The 13,798-nt window shown below is 45.3% G+C and overlaps 1 protein-coding gene across 4 annotated transcripts in view; it reads left to right on the top strand.

Annotated features, from left to right (window-relative positions):
• The window catches only part of Usp36 (ubiquitin specific peptidase 36), a 37,327-nt gene that overhangs the window by 11,718 nt on the left and 11,811 nt on the right, over positions 1-13,798 (top strand). For all 4 annotated transcript variants that reach the window (XR_002817676.1, XR_002817678.1, XR_002817677.1 and 1 more), the window contains exons 7-13: positions 5,960-6,027; positions 6,522-6,592; positions 7,172-7,254; positions 8,096-8,207; positions 10,065-10,205; positions 10,715-10,815; positions 12,206-12,344. Coding sequence is in view for 1 of the 4 variants with exons in the window: in XM_023699276.1 (XP_023555044.1) it covers positions 5,960-6,027; positions 6,522-6,592; positions 7,172-7,254; positions 8,096-8,207; positions 10,065-10,205; positions 10,715-10,815; positions 12,206-12,344 (715 nt within the window). In the remaining 3 variants the exon portion in view is untranslated. The remainder of the gene's footprint in view (positions 1-5,959; positions 6,028-6,521; positions 6,593-7,171; positions 7,255-8,095; positions 8,208-10,064; positions 10,206-10,714; positions 10,816-12,205; positions 12,345-13,798) is intronic.

Below are 13,798 nucleotides of genomic sequence, written 5' to 3' on the forward strand. Positions count from 1 at the left end.
ATTTTGGGGCTGGTGAGATGGCTCAGTGGTCTAAAGCACCTATTTAGAACAAGCTTAACAAAGCACAGGGACCAGGGTTCAATCCCCCAGCACCACATGCCAGCCAGCGCCGCCCCCTGGTGGGCTGAGCTGGCCACACACACACACACACACACACACACACACACAAATAAAAAATTTAAAAAAAAAAACCATTTTGTTACATTGATAGAGGACAGGGTAGTAAGAATTATAATGTCTCATATAACAACTTATCAGCACATAGGAGAACTTGAGGTTAGCAAGATTGTAAGTTTTACAGTTCTACCCTGCCTGCTTTCTGTTTGTTTGGATTTGGAAGGGTAGAAAATGTAATCATTGATTGCAGCATGAGTTCTCACATATGTACCTGCCATCATTGTCAAGTGCTGTGTGTTGTCCTAGAGACCATGGTTCAGCTTAGACCAGGCAGGGAGTGCTTGGTTCTCCTGATTCCCATCTGAGCTTGGAAGAGAACTAAAACTTGTATTTGGAAATAACTGAAATAGCTTAGGAAACTTCTAGACTGTACATGAGATTCTTAAGTAAATAAACCATGTATAAAGAAAACTGTAAGTTTCATGAAGAAAACTTGTCACCAAATTTTTGAATGATTTTTGCCTGTTCAGAGGATGTAGTTACATGCTATTCCCTTCCCCTAAGGGGACATGAGCTCTTGCTCTTGCACTTGTATGCGCACATATGCACACAAGTGTGTACACATGCATGTGTACACACACATACCTGGGTCTGCCATTTGATGTGCCATTCCCTGGTGAAATGCTTCCTCCAGTAGTTGTTTGTTGACCTCTTATGTGCCTGACACTAAATTCAGCTCTGGGAATCTAGAGATTAAAAATGCCCTTAAGGGACTGGTGAGATGGCTCAGTGGTCTAAAGCACCTATTTAGAACAAGCTTAACAAAGCACAGGGACCACGGTTCAATCCCCCAGCACCACATGCCAGCCAGCCCCGCCCCTGGTGGGCTGAGCTGGCCACACACACACACACACACACATAAATAAATAAAAATTTTTTTTAAAAAATGCCCTTAAGTCTCAGGAGCTAATGCAGCATTTCCTCATCCTGGCACACCCAGATTATGGAAAGTTGGGGTATCCTAGCCTCTTTGATCAGGGAAGGTCAGGAGGAAAGCATTAAGCAAGGCTAGGCCTGGGAGGGACGTGGTATTTCAGCCCTCCAGTGGGATGTGGGGATCTGCTCTAGTGGCTGACCCTGGCACAGGGCATGGTCACCTTGAGAGTTTAGGACAGGAACTGGCACATGGACCCAGACCAGTTAGGTGATGTCTGCTGGTGGAAGAAGTTGGGGAGGGCTGGGTAGGTGGGGCATGGCTTGCCTTTGGAAGAGTCCAGGTGTGTAATCTGAGCTGGTGGCTAGCATCGGCACAGAGGTTGATGGGAGGAAGGCCATGTGTGCAGTGAGAGCTGGGAGGCTACAGGGAGATGGATGCTCACTGAATACCCATCTGTGAGAGTTGCTGCTGGTCTCTAGAGAAATTTAGTGGTAAGAAACAAGCGTGAGCTTTCCATTGTTTAGTATCATTTGGAATATTACTTAGGTGGCAGGCAAATGGCCCTTTTTAAGTTTTTGCTGATGGTAGTGATTTTGGTATTGCTTACATTGTGATTAGAGTGTGTTTATGCCTGTGGAACTTTGTGGTGTTTTCTCTGTGACTTGGTAAATACACAGTATTTGCAATTTGTGCCCTTGCAACTGTCTGTTCTTATGCTGCCATGGCGTGCCATATGCTGTCTGGGTCTTTAAGATCTGTGCAGTTAATTGCATTGCGTTCATCCTCAGGCTGTGTCCATGAGTCCATGATCACTTCCTCCTATGCTCTGTGATGCTCTGAGCCCAGGCTGCTGCTGCGTTTTGCTTTGTGCTGGTGCTTGTGGGTGGATCCCCACTCTGCCCTGTCTTTGTTGAGAATTGCTGTAGCATTAGTAAGTATCTTTGTCACAATCTGTACTTTTTGGCTCTGTCCTTTGCCTGTGTTGGAACTGCACCCCTCTCTGGGAGGTTTCCTCCTGCCCACACACCTCTGCTCATCCCATCCCTCTCTGATCATTGTTTTAGGCATCCTAGTGTTTGGTTTGCAGATGCCAAGTCAAATGTCTTTAATAGGGAAGTCAAGCCCTCTCAGTGTATTGTTATGACTGAAAAGGTTATTCTTAACTCATATCTCACACTTATTATAGATGGCATATTTGCCGTGCTTTTTCTGTTTGCCTACTTATTTTTAAAATTCATTTTATTGGCTGGTGAGATGGCTCAGTGGTCTAAAGCACCTCCTTAGAACAAGCTAATCCAAGCAAAGCACAGGGACCACGGTTCAGTCCCCAGCACCACATGCCAGACAGCCCCGCCCCCTGGTGGGCTGAGCTGGCCACACACACAAAATGAATGAATGAATGAATAAATAAATAAATAATTCTTTAAAAAAAAATAAAAAAAAATAAAATTCATTTTATTGTCTGGAAATATCAGCATATTTGTTCTAGTGACTCCTTTGTACATCTTTCCTGTTTAAATGCCCTGGCCCTGTGTTCTCAACCCTTGAATGCTAATTGGTCCGTTTCAATGGTATTCTTTTTTCACTACACAGCTTGGACTCATAGTGATCCTCCTGTTTTTAGCCTTCCCAATATTGGGATTACAGGTGTATGCCACCACACCTGATCTCAGTGGCCAGCTCAGTGCACCCCCAGGCAGAGCCAGTGCAGTATGTGGTGCCAGGGATCAAACCCTGGTCCCTGCCTTTGCCTAAGCAAGTTCTTAGTCTGCTGAGCTATCTCGCTAGCCCTAGTTTCAGCAGTATTCTGTATCTCCTCGCTCTTTCCCTTTCTTCTGTCTTGTCACTCTAGTGTGCATTATTTGTTGCTGCAAAAGATAGGCTTTGTGCCCTTTTCTTATACCATCATTCCTCCTTTTGTTTGGCTTTAGATTGCTTCAAGTGTCTAGGGCTTGCTGGTGTTCTCTGTGCTAGCCTATGGGTTCATGCCAGGCATCCTGCCCCTGATATGCACAGAAACAGCAGTGTAAAAAATTTCCCAGATTTGAGGTGTCACTCTCTTGATGTGTGTTTTTGTTTTTGTTTTTATTTGGTGGAACCGGAGATTGAACTCAGCCCCTTGCACTTGGCAGGGAAGCACTTATTCTACTGAGCCATCTTTCCGGCTCCTCTTGATGTTGTAATTTGATTTTTCTGCTTGGAGGCCTTGAGGATTGGGGGCCAGAGGTATTTTGTTTTGGAGACAGTATCTTGCCCTGTAATCCAGGGTGCTCTTACTGTGTAGACCAGGCTGATCTTAAACTCATGATCCTCCTGCCTCAATTCTCTAGTGCGAGGGTTATAGGTATGTGATACACCTTTTTTTTTTTTTTTTACTCTTTAGAGCCTAATGTTTTTGCTAGCTTATATCTTACAGCTGATTACCTAATTTTCCCATGTAGCATATTGTTACCTGACAAGGTAAAATTGGCATAGATTAGCGCTTGACATATGTAGGAAAAGCATTACTAACCTAGCCTGCGCCACTAACAGTGGCCAAGTGGTGTCTGAACACTATTGCTTCTAGATTGGTGCCGTTTTAAGTGCTGTGGTTTTAGAGTGTGCAGCAGCCCTCCCATGAAACCAGCTTTATAAATGAGTGTGTCATGCTGCCAAGTGTGGCCTAAGGGAAAGTGATCTTCCTGTGATGACAGATGACAGTCAGCATCGATTGGGAGGTCACTCTCACTTGGCAACACACTCCTTTTGTTTGTTTTGAGGGCACTTTTGTTAGCTTCTGGAAGATTTCCTTTGTTCTAGTTTTTTATTTGTTGTTACATTGTACTCTGTTGTTACTGGTTTTCTCTTTCAACTGCTTTCTCTTGGGTGCTGTATCTTCACAGTGTGTTGGTTACCTGGTTGTTTTCCTGCTCTGTAGTGCCTTATATATATTCTGAAAATCTTTTCTCCCTTGAGCAGTTTATACCTTTGTATTCATTTCTGGGGTGTGTGTGTGTGTATGTGTGTGAGAAATCTTCTGTTTCTTTCTGGAGTTCAGTTTTCTCTATTTTTATTTTTACAAAGTTTTGAGCTGGGTGTGACAGTGCATACCTATAATCCCAGCATTTAGGAGGCTGAGGCAGAAGGGTTGCTGCAAGTCTGAAGCCAGCTACATAGTGAGACTCTTATCTCAAAAATTTTTTTTTTTCTTTTTTATTGAGAGTGTTTTTTCATATCCCCACTGCTATCAGAGGATATTTAATTCAGTGTGGAATTTGCATTGTTTTATTCTGCTTTGTGCCTGCTTCCCCAGAATAGTTTTTATCTGGTGATTTTATTTATTAATTAATAAATTAATTTTATTTATTTATTTATTTATTCATTTTCAGAAGCAGGGCTTGAACTTAGGCCATTGTGCTTGCTTATTCTACTGAGCCATCTCCCCAGCCCCTGATGAATGTTTTATATCTTGCTTATTGTTATTTTCTACCTGAGCCCCTCTGCCTCTGCTGGGCCCACCTTCCTCTCTGAGTCTGTGCGTCTCAGGATTTTGAAGCCACAGCCCCTCCTCTGTGAGCATAGTCAGGGCATTTTCTTGAGTTAATAGGCCTTTTCTGGGTTATTGGAGGGTGTGCAGGCCTCTACTGTTTTGGTTTCTTTTAGGGATCCTAACTATCCCTGCCTTGCCCTTCCCACCCAGTCCCAAGCCTCAATAGTCCTTTTGCTAACCCCAGTGGCCTTCCTCCCCACCTACATTGTCCTTGAGCTATCCTGCTTGCTCAGGTCATATGATACGATGTGCTGTCAGGACCTAGCCTCATGCTGATGGTTGTGCCGCCTCTGCCGTGACGCTGAGCCTGGACTCTGTGGGGCCCTAGTGTGGGCTGCTTCTCACTTCTCTGGGACCTGGAACTTGGCAGCTACTGGGATGTACAGCTGCATTTAGGTTTTCAGTATCCTCTAAAATTCCTCCCCGCTAGTTTATTTGGAGTTAAAATATCCCTTTTGATGGTGAGGTGATAACAGTAGATCATGGCAGTTGCCTTTTTATTTCCTAACTTTGCAAGGTAAAAATGTCCCCTAGATAGATGTTTTGGAGCTCCCAATCTTGGAAGCAGTGCAGTGTGGAAAGGCCTGGGCCAGCTGCAGGCTCTGCAGGAGGTAGAGAAACCACACTTGCATGGGTGGATCCATACAGGCAGTATGAAGCGGGCCATGTAGCCCCTGTGAAGAGCCAGAAGGGACCCAGTAGTCTCAAAGTGCCATTGTCTCTAGAGAAAAGACTCCAGAGCTGGGGCTTGATGCCCTGGTGACAAGAAAGTTTCAGAACGGGGAAAAGGGGCCAATGTGGAGGGTAGCACACAGAACCTGGAATGGAAATGAGTACTCGCCACATATGAGTAGGTTCCTAGCGCTTTGTGATAGGCTAGTTGTCAAGAAGACCATGAGCTCTTAGCTCTGCAAGGCAGAATGGTTACCAAGGCGTAGTGTTGTTCTGGGTCCCAGTTAGTATTTTGTGCTGGGGGCCTCATGACCCTACTGTCCTCTGCTGTGGAGTGGAAAAAGAGCTTTTGCTCCTCCCTACTCTCCTATCCCAAAGCCCAGGGAGGGCTCAGCCTCCAACCCCGTACCAGGTTTGGGTCTTTTTACTGACAGTGAAAGGAAAGGATATAGGACTGCATGAGGATGCAGTGTTTTTCTGCATGTTTTGTCTTCTGTCAAGTGGGTAGTGAGATTACCTGCTGTGAGGGGCAACTCTGCAAAGAGCCTCTTTCTCCAGCACTTCTGGGCCCTGAAGTGCAAGTTCCAGGGCCAGCAGAGCTGGCTTTCTCAGTGTCACATTGAGTTGGTTACTGGCTGGGAGAACTGGCTTGAACACAGCTGTGTTGTTTAGTGTCATCTCCCAGAGGCTTGCCTCTTTTTCAGGTTGGATCGTCAGACACAGGCAACCACCTTGGTGCATCAGATTTTTGGAGGCTATCTCAGATCACGAGGTGAGGGAAGTCATTTTCTCCATCCTACTCTAGCTTATTAGATATTAACCCAGAAAACCTTGAGTGTTTGTGAGCTCTTTCCTTACTAGGAAGACCCAGTACATCATGGAGGTCCTGGCCCTTGGCCTCTCTGCCCCTAATTCACAGCCATGTCCCTGTGACAGAGTAAGAGAAAAGTGATGACTATAGTGACAAGGTTCTTCTCCCAGCTTGCTGTTTGGTCCTCCAGGTGCAGCTGTTCTCTCACTGCAGAGCAGTGCTAGTCACCCCAGGGCAGTTAGTGGTCAGTGACAGACAGGATTCGTGTGGGGAGGCCTGGCATCTCGTGAGCACTGCTGGTGCAGGGCTTTCTCCCACCTCCTGACTTCAGGGCCTGGTCAGATGATTCTTTGTTGACAGAAGCAGGCTGAGAGTTCTGCCCCCACAGTTCTAGGTGTGGGGAGCCTGGCAGTCCTCTTGCGGCTGTGCTGCTCACTGCTCTTTGTCTGTTTCAGTGAAGTGCTCCGTGTGCAAGAGCGTCTCAGACACCTACGACCCCTACCTGGATGTGGCGCTAGAGATTCGGGTACTTGTGGTGTACTGGGATCATGTCTTCTTCATCGGGACACTGGGTGGAGGGCCAGGCAGGGCAATAAGGCACATTACCAGAATAGATAAGAAAAATACTTAGACTCCAACTAACATTAGAAACTGATATGGCTTTAATAAGAAACAAACCAAGTTTCGTGTCCTGAGCCATAAATAGGGGCATCTCTGTTACACAGGCTGAGGAGAGGGACCCTGATATGCTAGGGAGCCATTCCATAGGAGCTGCAGACTTTGGGACACCGTGGGTTCGCCCTCTTCTTTATTTGAGCTTTCTGTTGCTGGGCCGTGTGAGCAGATCAGCCACAATCTAGATGAAAGTGGCTGACTCACCTGGATGACCTCATGTGGCTGTCACTTGCCACTGCTAGAAAACGGACACAGCCTGGCTCCTTCCTCCTTTGTGATGGGTATTCCAAGTCCCAGGAGGTAGCAGCTAACAAACCAATTTTTATGCAAGTCAAGTTCTGTGATTTGCTTCCTCAGCCTGAAAAGACCTTAAATTGGCATATCTTGAGTCAGCCTTTTTTTCCTGTTGTTTATCCCATTTTATCCTCAGCAAGCTGCAAATATTGTGCGTGCTCTGGAACTTTTTGTGAAACCGGATGTCCTGAGTGGAGAGAATGCCTATATGTGTGCCAAGTAAGTATCACCTTGTTCTCAGCAAAGACTGAACATCCAGAAAGCTGCAAAATAAGTCACCTTACCCAGTACCCTTCATTTGCTTCCTTGGAGGTGACCCTGCTCACATGGCTTAAGTAGCCTGTGTATGAGTCTTTCTTGTCAACATGGCCCCCCTGTAACACATTGGAGTAGACATGAGTTTACACAGCACCTGTCACTATTCCAAGGGGTCTACAGATATTAACTTGTGACATGGGGACTATGGTCACCCCCATTGCCCAAGGCAGCAAAACTGAGGCTCAGAGGGGAAGGGACTTGCCCAATCTCATCAACAGGATGTGGCAAAGAACCACCACACCATCCTGCTTTTCAGATAAGACAAGCTCTGTGGCTATAACTTGAAGTATCTCAAGCATCTTACAGTTTCAGCAAATGTAACACCTTGTCCTTTCAGCATCTGCAGTCTTACCGAGTGGATGTCTTTATATGTAGGTCACTGTGAAGCTATAATTACCCCTGTAGAACAGTTTCTTAATTCTGCTTTTTAAATTTCTTGTTCTATGCCAAAACACCATTTTTATTCCTCAGCTCTGGAAACTTCCCTTCTGTCTCCATTTCCTCGGCTTTGCTTGTCTTCTGGCTTTGTTTGCTTTCATCTCTTGCTTACCCATTTTATCATTTTCCCACATCTGCTTGGTTTGTTCTGACTAGGACATTCTGATTTCGATGTCTTCTTGACAAGTCTCATTCAAGAAGTCTCCATTATTACTGAGCAGTTGTTCCTTTTATTAATGTAACATGAGCACAAGTGTTCTCAGAGCACTCTCGAAAGACCTTTTTTTATTCACTTTCTTCACAGATGCAAGAAAAAGGTTCCAGCCAGCAAGCGCTTCACCATCCACAGAACATCCAATGTCTTAACCCTCTCCCTCAAGCGCTTTGCCAACTTCAGTGGGGGAAAGATCACCAAGGTGAGGGCTCAACTGCACCCCAGTCTACTCCATGGGTCTTGGTGTGCATCAAGTCAGCTGGACTTTTACATAAGGCAAAGACTCCTGGCTTTTCCCTGGAGTATAGGACCCAAAATCTGTATTTCTTCAAAATCTCTACATGATTCTACACATTGCAGTTTGAGAACTTAAAAATCCAGTCTTACTGGATTTTTTTCCCTTAATCTCGGCCTGCTCTTAGCCTTTTCCCAATGTGGAGTGCCAGGGTTTCCTTAAGAAATAAGTATGACAAACACTGGACTCTAGTGCTGATCTGCTGTTGATCTCTAGAACAGGTACAGTTGCATGTGGTGGTCTTTTGTGGAATAAAGAGTAAAAATCTGTTTGCACCATGGCAAAAGATGTGTGTGGTTCCTAAGAGTCTAGAGTATGTTTTGTAGTTACAGCCTGGTTAGGTGGTTTGGGGTAAGGGACTTGTCTGAACCTTAGTTTCAGCAGTGGCAGTAATTCAAGGCCTTGTTAGACCCTGTAGTAAGCATGTTGCTTTTTAAACATCTAAGAAGAAAATTGAGCAAGAAAAATTTTCTGGACATATGAAGAAGAGTCATGCTTTCCCTCGTCTAGCTAATGTGTGTTTCTTCTGTTGTGTGTGCTGGACAGCGTGAGAAAGGTCAGTGTAGTTTTGCCCCGAGGAGCTTGTGTTCTGTTAGCACCTCTTGGAACTCATTCTCCAATGGAGTCCAGTTTGAGAAGCATTAGCGTCTTTGACTTCCAAGGCTCCATGCCTAACAGGGTTGCTTGATTAAAGGTCTGGAGCCCTAGTATATATGGGCTTTTGATATTTGTCAGTGCTATGAAAGAATTTATAGGTGAATCTCACAGACATATTGATCAAAAAGAAGCCAGCCAAAAAAATTTACACTTTATGAGGAAGTTGCAGAACAGATAAAATTAACAGATGGTGACAGAAGACAGCAGTGTTTAGATGCAAGTGATGGCACAGGTTCCTTCTGGAACCTGAATGGCACTCGTATGCATTTCTGTCAGTGTGCACCTGTCAAGAGCTCCCTAAATGCTGAGACCTGACACACTAAGACCTGTGTTTCCCACTGCATAGATTGTACTTGATTTGTGCCCTGGGTGTGGTGGTGCAGACTGCTAATCCCAGCTACCCAGGAGGCTGAGAGAAGAGGGGCCCAAATTTGAGGCTAGCCTGGATAGCTTAGAGTATTCCAACCTAGGAGAGTTATAGGGTAGAGCACTTGTGTAGTATGTGCAAGGCTGGGTTCACTCATTAGTACTACCAGAAATTTATTTGTGTAAGTAGAAATGCAGACACATTGCCTATCATTGAAAGATAACTTAATAATATTTCTTCCTAAGGAAAAATATTTCATTTCTGTAGTAAGTTAATGTTGAGATGCTTCTGGTCCAGTGCATTAAAATTTTAACTTACTTGGGGCCTTTGGCTGAATTGATTCAGTACTTTTGTTTCTACAGACCTAAATCCAGCATGATTTCTGTCTCTCTCCCAACATGATTTCTGTCTCTCTCCCTATAAAGCAGAGGAAAATAAAATGAATTATATTACAGTTGGGAAACAGTAAGTGTAGATCTGTGACAATGATAAGCATAAACTATCAGTCACTTAGTGGGATAATAACAGTTTCCCATAGGTCAGGTGAATAAGATCCGTATGTCAGCTGCTTGTGTGTGTGTAGGGATGTTCTACTACACTGTTCCCAAGACCCATTTGCCCAGTTCATTAAAGAGACCAGCCAAGTCAGGCATTTCATGTAATTGTGGGTGGAAAGGGCCTGTTGATCCTTACTCTCAAGCGTAAGTATCATTTGCCTTTCTTTTGAACTTTTCAAACAGGATGTAGGCTATCCAGAATTCCTGAACATCCGTCCATATATGTCTCAGAGTAATGGCGACCCTGTCATGTACGGACTGTATGCTGTGCTGGTCCACTCGGGCTACAGCTGCCATGCTGGGCACTACTACTGCTATGTGAAGGTGAGCACTGGCAGGTTTTATCAGTCACTTCAGATAGTGGCCTTACACTGCTTCCTGGGCAGGTTGTACCTTTATTCTCTGAAGTGACAATGTTTTAGACCTATGTTCAAGTCCTTGTTGTTTCAGTATGTTCAGTGAAAGTCTGTCTTTAAGAAATGATCCCACCATGTCTAGTGTTCTTAACATTTATGGAAGACTTGGAGAGGTAGCCCCTTTGTCCTTAGACTTAGAAAAATTTCCTTGGAGGCCAGACATTGGCAGAAATGGTATGGCACTTGAATCTACATGGTCCTCTTTTAAAGGGGTACTAGGAAGAAGGCAGGACTGGCGCATGCTTCAGGGTCACATTTGGAATGATATAGATAGTACATACTTGGAGGTGTACCGTCGTGAGCACTGGCTAGTTAGCACATGGATACATGTAGTAACTAGCACCACTTTCTTTGTAAATAGTGGGGATTGTGTAATGTGTGCTGATTGTTTCACTTCCTGTTCCCTGTGCTGCCCAGGCAAGCAATGGACAGTGGTACCAGATGAACGACTCCCTGGTTCACTCCAGCAACATCAAAGTGGTTCTGAACCAGCAGGCGTATGTGCTCTTCTACTTGCGGTGAGGAATCTACACCCTCCACAGATGCACCCACGAGTGCTCTTTTGCCCAACCAGGGCTCTCTCCCCATCAGTTTCCTCCCTTGGAGGAATGGGGAATTCCATAGGAGAGAAAAGACTTGGGCAGTTACAGTCAGATGTAATAGAGCATATGCATTGGGAATGACCCTTTGTAGCCAGATCTGCTTGGTCATCTGTAAAACATGAAACCTTTGGGGAAAAGGCAGAATGGGATTCCATCTATCCTCACATTGATGCTACTTTGAATGTTTATGGAGCAGTTAGCGCTTGTTTGCTTTTTTGTGGGTGTGGGTACTGGGAATCAAATACCCACTCTAGGGGCACTTTAGCACTAAGCTTCATCCCCAAACCCTTTTTATTCTGTTTTAGAGATAGGGTCTAGCTAAGCTGCAGTCCTCCTGCCTCAGCCTCTCTGAATACTGAGATCATAAGCGTGTGGCATCAAGCCAAACTCACCTGTGTCTCTGAGTTATGGCTCTAAATTAGATGCGTTTTCATAACAGTCAGCAGACATGCCTCCCCTGGAGCAGCGGCCTGCAGGCAGGGAGGGTTGGCTACTGGGTGGCTGCCGCACCTGCTTTGTTTTTGTTTTTTGAGTCATGCTTTTGCTGTAATTCAGGCTTGCCTTGAGCTCATTATGCAGAGCAGGCCGGCCTTAGGCTCCTGAGTGCTGTGGTTACAGATGTCCATCACTGTACCCAGCAAAAGAGCTGCTCTGGGGATGCCTGCAACCTGGATGTTGAAAACATGATGTCAGTTTTTGCTGCTTTGTGTGCCCTCCTGTGCTTGGAAGATGCATTCAAGGGTTGTTTTGCTTTCTGATGACTTGAAAATCTAACCCCAGAAGGCCTCTTGGCTTTGCTGTGGCTAAAAGGTGGGGCAAGAGTTCAGAGAAGCATGTTAGGATATTTGGGGTTCCTTTAGGTGGTTCTTCACATCTACCTAAAATAAACACAAGTCCAAGGTCAGGTTACCCTGATTCTGCCTCAGTTCTGCCTGTGCCAGGGTCCCAGTGAGTTTCCTTGGGTCTGTAGAAGGTTACCCGAGGTCTGTGGAAATCAACACAGGCATATTGGGGTAGTTAGCTCACATGATTATACGTCTATGCACGTGTGGTGGGGGGCAATGAGTGCTTAGGGTTATATGACAAAATGCTAACACTAATTCCACAACTAAGCTAGGGAATGCCTGCAGGTCATCATCGTGTGTATTTAAACTTTGCTGCTGCAACAGTTAGGGACTCCATTGTACTGTTAGGGTAACAAGGCATTCCTTGTAACAGCATGCTAAACATGTCAGTAATGTTTCTGATCTGCAGTGCCTTTGGGCTTGTGTGGGGATTCCCCTGACTTGGGTCCTTGCTCTGACAGAATTCCAGGCTCTAAGAAGAGTCCAGAGGGCCCTATCTCCAGGGCAAGTTCTGTCCTTCCTAGTCGCCAGAGTGTGGTTCCAGATCACACCAAGAAAAGTGCTGGCAATGGGATCACTTCCTCTCCCACAACTACAAAGGTACTGTTGAGAACAATGGGATGGAGGGAGTGTTCTTAGAGCTTCTGTCTTGGTGCCTGTAAGAGTCCATGAGTCTCCTAACACAGGACTGTTGGCCAACATGGGATTGGTGGGCAGGCTGTGACACTGTGACAGTTGATGGTCACCAGCTGTGATTGGGTAGAGAGAAAGAGGATAATGATAAGAAAGCTTGAATGAGAAAATTCAAATTTTTATGCTGTGTGCCAGCTGCTGTCCTGCAGTGCCATGACAGGTGTTCTAAGCAGGCATTGAGCCCCAAAGATGTGGAAAGCACCTCACACCCTGACTCTGAGAACATAACTGCCTGTACCTATGCCAGAGTCCCAGTGAGTTCCTTGGGTCTGTAGAGGTTGGCCTAGGTCTGTGTGGAAATCAACACAGGCATATTGGGGTAGTTTGCTCACATGGTTCAGAAACAGAAGTAGGCATGCATACGTCTGCACATGTGTGTGTGGGCAAAGAGTACTTAGGCTTATGTGACAAAATGCTAATACTGCTCCACAGCTAAGCTAGGGAATGCCTTAAGGTCATCATCATGTGTATTTGAACTTTGCTGCTGCAACAGTCAGGGACTCCATTGTACTGTCAGGGTAACAAGCCATTCCTTGTAACACCTTGGCTGAGCATGTAGAGTAACTCTTCTGGGTGACTCTTCCTCTGGAGAAGTAAACCCACATGCAGTCAGCAGGGCTTGCTTTGGTCTTTATGTAAGTGTGCCTTTTCCCTCTAATGGTGGGGAAAGAAACTAAACTAGAAGCATTTAGATTGGCATAGGAACCAAAATACACACTGTCAGGCTGTGGATATCGTTCAGTGGCACAGTGTCTGTCTGGCAAGTGCAAGGCCCTGAGTTTGATTTCTGGTACTTAATTTATTAATTAATTAATTTTTTAACCGGGGGGGGGGGGGGCAGAACCGGGGATTGAACTCAGGTCGCTGTGTTTGCCAGGCAAGAGCTTATTCCACTGAGCCATCTCCCCGGCAATTTCTGGTACTTAAAAAACAAAACAAAAAAACACTTCCATTGTGAAGTTGGTGGCCACTGCAGCCAAGGTGCAGAAGCCAAGAGGCCTCCCTAGCTGCAGGACCACCGTGGAGCAGCATGGGATTCCTAAGGGCAAGAGCAGTCCTGCCTGCATACCTGCAGGGCTATTTCACTTGCTCCTAATGTTTTCATTTCAAAAATAGCTTTCTAAGTATGCTGCAATTAAGTAATTTTACTTTAGGATTGTGTGAGTTTTAGTGTATATATAAGTGCTCAAGACATGGAAAGGTTTTGTAGTGCTTGGAAAGATGCGTTCCCATTAGAACATAAAGTAATAAGAAGTTAACTATGGGGCTGGAGAGATGGCTCAGTGGTCTAAAGCACCTACTTAGAACAAGCTTGGCAAGGCATCAGGGACCGCGGTTCAATCCCCCAGCACCACATGCCA

This window comes from Octodon degus, unplaced genomic scaffold (genome assembly GCF_000260255.1).
Source record: "Octodon degus isolate 3935 unplaced genomic scaffold, OctDeg1.0 scaffold00112, whole genome shotgun sequence".
Taxonomy (NCBI): Eukaryota; Metazoa; Chordata; class Mammalia; order Rodentia; family Octodontidae; genus Octodon; species Octodon degus.